The sequence below is a fragment of the Neomonachus schauinslandi genome, unplaced genomic scaffold (assembly GCF_002201575.2).
Source record: "Neomonachus schauinslandi unplaced genomic scaffold, ASM220157v2 HiC_scaffold_1405, whole genome shotgun sequence".
Classification (NCBI taxonomy): domain Eukaryota; kingdom Metazoa; phylum Chordata; class Mammalia; order Carnivora; family Phocidae; genus Neomonachus; species Neomonachus schauinslandi.
In genome coordinates this window covers 1-9,144 of record NW_025410095.1, presented here as the reverse complement: position 1 = coordinate 9,144, position 9,144 = coordinate 1, and the positions used below count along the sequence as shown (strand labels likewise).

The 9,144-nt window shown below is 45.6% G+C and overlaps 1 protein-coding gene across 1 annotated transcript; it reads left to right on the top strand.

The window, feature by feature from the left end:
* The first annotated feature begins 2,554 nt into the window (after positions 1 to 2,554).
* On the top strand, positions 2,555 to 3,142 carry LOC123323836 (ubiquitin-conjugating enzyme E2 L3-like). Its single transcript, XM_044912353.1, has 2 exons — positions 2,555 to 2,704; positions 2,801 to 3,142. The coding sequence occupies exons 1-2, from the start codon at positions 2,555 to 2,557 to the stop codon at positions 3,140 to 3,142; spliced, it is 492 nt and encodes a 163-aa protein (XP_044768288.1).
* The last annotated feature ends 6,002 nt before the right edge of the window (positions 3,143 to 9,144 follow it).

Here is a 9,144-nt window from a genome sequence, read left to right as displayed (position 1 = left end):
TGTCCCTGCCCCTCTCATCCTGGCCAGTCAACAGGCAGCTGTCACCGCGCCTCTCATCCTGGCCAATCAGCAGTCAATTGTCCCCACCCCTCTCATCCTGGCCAGTCACCAGGTGGCTGTCCCCGCCCCTCTCATCCTGGCCAATCAGCAGGCAGCTGTCCCCGCCCCTCTCACCCTGGGTTCCTGCTGGGGTCTCACGGGCCCTGTAGCTGCAGCCCCCCGGGAACCTGCGGGAAGTCATGGTGTGCTGCTTGCAGGTCCTGGACCTGACAGCGCCTGGGGCTGGGCCTCTGCTGTTGCTGGGGCGGTGGGTGGGGGCGGGGGTTAGGGTTCCTCCTTCACTGATGAACTTAATGGTCAGTGCAAGAACTTCAAGCACAGGAAGAGAAAAGGCAAGGGGCACAGTGGGCAGGTGTGAAACCCACCCAGATTCTCCCAAACAGAGGCGCCTCTGAGTGGGGAGGGACCTGCTGGTCTGGTGGCCTGGCCCGCAGGGTGTTTACTGGAGACAGGCTCTTTGAGTGGAAACGTCAGCCATCCGAGCTCAAGTCAGGAGCTTGCCCTGTGCCAGAAAGAGGGGAAATGAACTCTCAGGCCTTACGGCACACTCTACCCTGTGATGCTGAAGCACCAGAATCAAGGGCGAGGACAGTCACTGCCCGGGAAGCTGCTGTGCTGAAATCAAAACCAGGATGAGTTACCCCGAAAGGGCACGTTCAGTAGACATGAGCGACATTTCTCTAAAGAAGACTTCCAGATGACCAGTGGACACGTGAAAATATGCTGAACATCACTCATCGTCAGGGAAATCCGAATCCAAACCAGGATGAGCGGCCACCGCACACCTGTCAGAATGGCTGACATTAACAACACAGGAGGCAACAGGTGCTGGTGAAGAGGCGGAGGAAAGGGATCCTCCTACACTGTTGGTGGGAATGCAAGCTGGTGCAGCCCTCTGGAGAACAGCATGGAGGTTCCTAAAAAATGAATATAGAGCTACCCTACATCCCAGGATCACACTAGTAGGTGTTTATCCAAAGGATACAATCAGTGATTCAAAAAGGCACTTGCACCCCCTGAATATTTATAGCAGAGATGTCCACAATAGCTAAAATATGGGAAGAGCCCAGGTGTCCATTGACAGACGAATGGATAAAGAAGATCTGCTATATATACACATTGGGGTACTACTCAGCCATCAAAAATCATGAATTCTTGCCATTTGCAACCAGGGGGATGGAACTAGAGGTTTTTATGCTAAGTGAATTAAGTCAATCAGGAAGACAATTATATGATGTCAGTCATGTGGAATTTAAGAAAGAAAATAGATGAACACAGGGGAATGGGGGGAAATAAAATAAGTCAGGTAGGTAGACAAACCAAAAGAGACTCTTAAAATATAATTTATATGCGAGAGCATGAGCGGGGTGAGGGGCAGAGGCAGAGAGAGAAGCAGTCTCCCCACTTAGCAGGGAGCCCAGCATGGGGTGGATCCCAGGACTCCAGGTTCATGACCTGAGCCAAAGGCAGGCACTTAATGGACTGAGCCACCCAGGCGTCCCAAGAGAGTCTCAACTATAGGAAACAAACTGACGGTGTTGGAGGGGAGATGGGTGGGGGACGGGGTAACTGGGTGATGGGTGTCAAGGAGACAGGTGATGTAATGAGCGCTGGTGTTATATGCAACTGATGAATCAGTAAATTCTACCTCTAAAACTGAAAAAAAGGGGGTTAGTGAACAGGGTTAGAATACAATACCCACAAACTTATGTTGTGATACATAACTTTCTCTCTAAATTTATCACCTGGAAATACAGTTTAAAGGTCTCCAACGTCACTCCATAGCACAGTTGCAAGCTCTGTCGTATCCAGGCTGCATGTCAGGCCTGAGGACCCCTGGGCTCTATCCAGTTCTGCTCTGCCAGTCCCTGTCAATTGAGCATTTTCTTTTCTAGAAATGTGGAAAGCTTCGTGCACATAAAAGACTATTTCCAACTATTTGTTTGATTATATCTACTGAAATGAGAAATGCTAAAACCTCAGTTAATCACCTCTCTTTTTCTCCAGAGACCAAGAAAACGGCAGTGTCAAGAAATCCAGCTACTTCTGTCTCAGCTGCAGTCCACCTGCACCCTCTGCCTGCTGCCCACTGCACGATAACCCCAGGTACGGTGTTTGCTTTTCCAGATGTGGAGAGAAAGGGACTAGAGTTTTCATTCAGTAGTTGACTCTCCTCCTACTGATGCTGATGGTGCTGGATCTCCCGTGGGGTCCTGGCTGGCTCTGTTAGGGGACATGTAGGTGAGGAATGAGGAGAGCCGGGGGGCCAACCTGGCTCTGGGAATGTGAGCTTCTGTCTTAGGGTCTCAGGGCTGTGAGATCCCTTCCCTCCAGAAGCAGGGCTCAGCAGAGGTCAGGTTTGGCAGTGGATCCCCCAGGATGTGAGCTGGCTGCCCTGCCCAGGAAGCTCTTCACCCCCACAGCTGCTAACAGCCACTTGACCTTAGGCCTGCTGAAGCCTGAAAGGTCACAGAGTGTCCAAGAACTTTCCCACATGATCATGCAGTTGAAGAAACCTGGGATCCAAGATGGTGACAAGCAGGGAAAGTTTAGCTTATGTAAAACAGGCAGTAGAGTAGATAAAATAGCTGCCTGTTTAAGCCGCGCCAGATCCAAGATAGTGGCCAGCAGGAGGCTGATGAAGGAGCTTGAAGAAATCCACCAATGTGGAATGAAAGACTTCCGTAACATCCAGGTTGATGAAGCTAATTTATTGACTTGGCGAGGGCTTATTGTTCCTGACAACCCTCCATATGATAAGGGGGCTTTGAGAATCGAAATCAACTTTCCAGCAGAGTACCCATTCAAACCACCAAAGATCACATTTAAAACAAAGATCTATCGCCTGAACATCGATGAAAAGGGGCAGGTCTGTCTGCCAGGAATTAGTGCTGAAAACTGGAAACCAGCAACCAGAACCGGCCAAATAATCCAGTCCCTCACAGCACTGGTGAACGACCCCCAGCCCGAGCACCCACTTCGGGCTGACCTAGCCGAAGAATACTCTAAGGACTGTAAAAAATTCTGTAAGAACGCTGAAGAGGTTCCAAAGAAATACGGGGAGAAGCGACCTGTGGACTAAACTCTGCCGCGATGGATTCCAGCGAGTGTGAGTGGAGACCCACAAAGCAGGACTCTGCTGAAAATCGACACGTGCCGCCGCCTGGCGTTTGCTTGTGGCAGGTACTAACTTTCTACAGTTTTCTTAATCAGACGTGGTCTAGGTAACCTGTAAAGAAAGGATTAAAAATTTAAGGTGTTCTAAAAAAAAAAAAATAGCTACCTGTTCATGACAAATTTGTGAAGCCAATTAACCTGCTGTCTCACCCCCCTTATCCCAAGTTCCTGTTCTGCTCCCTGGGTTGTGTAGAAGGAACCAGTAAGCCTGGGATGTGGAGACATGACAGCTTTCGACAGGACAGAGACTTCTCCAGCCTCATCCTATGTCTGCAGTGTCCTCACAGCCATCTTGGCTGGCTGAGCCGCTTCCCCAACGGCCTCCAAGTCCACCTGCAAGACAAGCCAGAGGCTGTGTTGTGCATGGTCCCCATGTGATGCTGAGGGGCTCTGGACACTAGTTACTCCTGCATTCCCCACGGCCAGCCAGCCTGAGGCTCAGGGTGCCCTGGATGCACCCTACCTGGCAGGGTCTTCCGTTTGCAGATGACATGATACTCTATACAGAAAACCCTGATGATCCCAAAAAATCTACTAGAACTGATCAATGGATTCAGTAAAGTCCCAGGGTATAATATCAACGTGCACAACTCTGTTGCATTTGTGTACACTACAAATGATGCAGGAGAAAGAAAAAATTAGAAAACAATGCTGTTTGCCATTGCACTCAAAATAATAAGATACCTAAGAATAAACCTAACCAAAGAAGTGAAGGACCTGTACTCTGAAAACTACAAAATAGGGATGAAATAAATTGAAGATGACAGGAAGAAATGGAAAGATTTTCATGCTCATGGGTTGGAAGAACAGAATGTGAAAATGTCTATAGTACCCAAAGCAATCCACACATTTAATGCAATCCCTATCAAAATACCAACAGCACTTTTCACAGAGCTAGAACAAGCAATCCTAAAATTTGTATGGAACCAGAAAACATCCCTAATACCAAAGCAATACTGAAAAAAAAAAAAAAAAGGATATGGGAGTCAGCACGATTCCAATCTTCAAAATGTATCAAAAGATTTAGTAATCAAAATAGTATGGTACTGTCATAAAAACAGACATAGAAGGGAGGGGCGGAGAAAGATGGTAGAAGAGTAGGAGACCTGGATTTTTTCTGGTCCAAGAAATTCAGCTGGATAGGGATCAAACCATTCTGAACACCTACAAACTGAACAGGAGATCAAAGAAAAGAATAGCAACAACTCTCTGAACAGAAAAGCAACCACTTTCTGGAAGGTAGGATGTGTGGAGAAGTGAATCTGAGGCTATATTTGGGAGGATAGATGGTGGGGGTTGGGGCCTCCGTTGGCCGCTTCTGGCAAGTGATAGAGCCTTGGAGCACAAAATCGGAACTTTTAAAAGTCTGCTCCACTGAGGGACATAGCTCCAGTGGCTAAGCAGGGGATGGAACCCTCGCTGGGAGAGTATGGTTTCAGGACCCTCAGGGTCACAGAAAGACCGGGGGTGCCTGAGTGCGGCAGAGCTCCCAGGTATCGGAGCGGGGAAGCCAGCTGCAGAGATGGAGCCGAGGATTGGGCTCTCAGCTCGGGGTTGCCACAGACCATGATCCGCAGCACAGTCGGGCCATTGCTTCTCCAGCAGCAACCCAACAAGTGGCAGATCCGGGGAGACTCCCCTTCCTCCCCCGGGAGGATCGGCACGGGAGCGCACCATAGGGATCTGCTGGGTTTGGAGACTCCACATGGGGTTGGATGCCAGAGAAATGCTCGGTCACAGGCCGGGTGAGCACAGTGTGCACCCGGACTGGGAGGAAGAGAGTGATTGACTGCTTTTCTCTGGGGGCTCACTGAGGAGTGGGGCCCAGAGTTCTCGGCTCCTATGGGGCAGAGATTGGGAGGCCACCATCTTCACTCTCGTCCTCCTAGGCTCTACGGGAAGCTTGCAGGAAACAAAAGCGACCAGAGAGCAAACTCCAGCAGATTACTTATCCCAGACTGGCAAGGGCGGGGCACTTCCACCACCGGCAAAGACATTTAGGAACCATGGCAACAAGCCCCTCCCCCAGAAGATCAGCAAGAACAGCCAGTCAAGGCCAACTTTACCGATCAATGAGAACGGCAGAACTCCAGAGCTAGGGGAATACTGCCGATAGAATTCATGACTTTCTTACTATGATTCTTTAGTCTTTCAAAGTTAATTTTTTTAACTGTCTTTTTTTTTTTGAATATTTCTTTTTCCCTTTTTCAAACAACATCCTTTCAATCCCTTTTTTAAAACAAATATTTTTTTTTATTTTTCATTTTTAGAGTCATATTCTATCCCTTCATAATAGTTACCCTTATTTTTGGTATATATATAAGTTGTTCTCTCTTTAAAATTTTGAGATACAGTTTCTTCTAACAGACAAAATGTACCCTAAATCTCTAATGTATGGCTTTGTTCTATTCTCCTGCCTGATCACATTCTCCCCCCCCTTTTTTTTTTAAATCCTCTTCTTTCTTTTTTCATCCAAATTCTTATCTTATCAATTCCTCCTTAAAAATTTTTAAAAATTTTCTTCTTTACACTCATACCCCATCCCTTCATAGTATTAATCCTTATTTTGTACATATATAAGTTTTTCTTTCGTGAAAATTTTGGGAGGCACTTTCTTCTAACAGAGCAAAACACTCTCAAAATGTAATGTGTGGCACTGATCTATGCACCATCCTGATCATATTTGATCATATTCTGTTCTTGTTTTGTTTTGTTTTTGTTTGTTTTTATCTTTTTCTTTTCTTTTTTTTTTCCTTTCCCTTTCTTTTCCCCCGGGTTCAGGCCTTTTCTGATCTGTTCAGTGTATATTTTCTGGGGACATTGTTACCCCATTAGCATTTTGTTCTCTCATTCATCTATTCTCCTCTGGACAAAATGACAAGATGGAAAAAATCACCTCAACAAAAAGAACAAGAGACAGTGCCGACTGCCAGGGACCTAATCAATACGGACACTAGTATGACGTCAGAACTAGAGTTCAGAATGATGATTTTCAAGATACTAGCTGTGCTTGAAAAAAAACATGGAAGATATTAGAGAAACCCATTCTGGAGAAATGAAAGAACTAAAATCTAACCAAGTCGAAATAAAAAAGGCTGTTAATGAGGTGCAATCAAAAATGGAGGCTCTAACTGCTAGGATAAATGAGGCAGAAGAGAGAATTAGTGATATAGAAGAACAAATGATGGAAAATAAAGAAGCTGAGAAAAAGATAAACAACAATTGGATCACGAAGGCAGAATTCGAGAGATAAGTGATACCATAAGACGAAACAACATTAGAATAATTGGGATCCCAGAAGAAGAAGAAAGAGAGAGAGGGGCAAATAATAGCAGAGAACTTCCCTAATTTGGGGAAGGAAAAAGGCTCAAAATCCAGGAGGCACAGAGAACCCCTCTCAAAATCAATAAAAATAGGTCAACACCCTGACATCTAATAGTATAACTTAGGACTCTCAGAGACAAAGAGAAAATCCTGAAAGCAGCTGGGGAGAAGAGATCTGTAACCTGCAATGGTTGAAACATAAGATTGGCAACAGACCTATCCATAGAGACCTGGCAGGCCAGAAAGGACAGGCATGATATATTCAGAGCACTAAATGAGAAAAACATGCAGCCAAAAATACTATATCTACCTAAGCTGCCATTAAAAATAGAGGAGAGGTAAAAAGCTTCCAGGACAAACAAAAACTAAAGGAATTAGCAAACACAAAACCAGCCCTACAAAAATATTGAAAGGGGTCCTCTAAGCAAAGAGAGAGCCTAAAAGCAACATAGACCGGGAAGGAACACAGACAATTACAGTAACAGTCACCTTACAGGCAATACAATGGCACTAAATTCCTATCTTTCAATAGTTACCCTGAATGTAAATGGGCTCAATGCCCTAATCAAAAGACACAGGCTATCAGATTGGATAAAAAAAAAAACAAAAAAACAAGACCCATCAATATGCTGTCTACAGGAGGCTTATTTTAGACGCCAACACCACCAGACAGAATGTGATGGGTGGAGAACCACTCGTCATGCTAGTGGACATGAGAAGAAAGGGGGAGTAGCCATCCTTATATCAGACATACTAGATAGTAAACCAGAGTATAATAATGATAAAGAAGGACAGTATATCATAATAAAGGGGTCTACACCACAAAAAGATCTAACAATTTTAAATATTGATGCCCCTAACTTGGGAACACCCAAATATATAAACCAATTAATAACAAAATGAAAGACAAACTTTGAAATAATACAATAATTGGAGGGGACTTTCACACCCCAATCACAGCAATGCACAGATCATCTAAGCAGACCACCAAGGAAACAGGGCTTTGCATGTCATACTGGACCAGATGGCCCTAACAGAAATGTTGAGAGCACTTCATCCTAAAACAGTTAGTGGTAGTAGTAGTAGTAGTAGTAGTAGTTGTAGTAGTAGTAGTAGTAGTAGTAGTAGTAGTATTTCAGCTGCTGAGCAAGGTCAGGCAGCTTTTGGTCTGAGGGCATGTGTTTCAAGGACTGGCACTGTGTCCAATGATGTGGCGAGTCCACCTCTCAGTACTTACTTGTTTCATAAAACTGCGTCTCTGCCAGGAGTCTGGAGTCATTGTACACATTTTGCACATGGGGTCAGATGGATATTCAATCATTCATGGTCCCTGTGCTGAGCTGGGTTGGAGGGCTCCAGAGTAGTAGTGTGCTCAGTGCACCATCAGGATGTGGACTCAGCTTTCCTGTGCTGAGCCGTGTTCTGAACCCAGAGGTGTGGGGCCCAGGTGGCGGAGAATCCTCGGTGCTCTGATTTCCAGAGTCCCACTCCCATATGAGAAATGGGAATGTGCCCCTGAGTAGCCAGGCCATACTCACAGTGGGAAACTGGTCTAGGAGTTGCCAGGTGCATGGCAGGAGGTGTGGGCAGGTGGCTTGCCATGGGGAGGGACAGAGAAGTGGGCAGAGAATTTGAGGAATAGTAGGAAGAGCTGTGGCTGAGGGCCATTTCTCTCCTTAGTGCAGCTTCAGTCTTTGTGAGGCTTTTATAACAGCCCTGGGGCATCACAATGCCTTCTTGTGATGTCACAACTATGTCCTGGCCAATCACCAGGACATTCTCAGGTTGTCCCCATTCGGGTGGCCAGTCACCAGGAAGCTCAGATTGCCAACGATCTATGGATTTCTCAGTGTGCCTGCTGACATCATTGTCTGGAAGCCATGTTTTAAAAGAAAACAGATTAACTTTCTTTCAAGATGAAAAAATCATATTTGGGATGTATTCATAGTGAAGTTCATGGTGAGGGAGAAAGGACTTAACCAGTAGAAAGCTAAATGTGTCACTCATTGTCACCTTTCACTAAAACACAGACACCGATATTAATGAAGACATGGGCCATTAAGACCTCAGGAAACATCACACTTCAGGGGTAAGTCGATAACATGGCAGTCGATTAGATGCTACTCTCCCTTCTTCCATCAAAGCTTAAGTAAAAGTGTAGAAAATGGTAGATATTATGTTTGGTATATCTTCGCACAATAAACCTAAAACTAGAAAGGATAAAGTTTTGTCAGAAGTCATTACCCGCTTGACAAAACAACATTCAGCTCTCATAGAAGGGGGGAGACAAAATCCAGCCTGTCATGAAGTTCACAGTCTTCATGTCCAGAATCCAATGAGAAAGATCAAGTGGGAGGAGTTAAGATTTATCTCCTCCCTTGAATACAGCTACAGTGTTATCAGATCATTCTGAAACACCCAGGACATCAATCAAGTACCTGCGAAAACAAGTGCTGCAGGTCTACAAGTAGAAAAGTGACCACCATTTGGAAGGTAGGAGGTGTGGAGACGTGAATCTGGTGTGACATAGCTGAGTATACAGGGGAGGGGAGGGGGGCTTGAGGAGGATACAGCAAAGTTTTA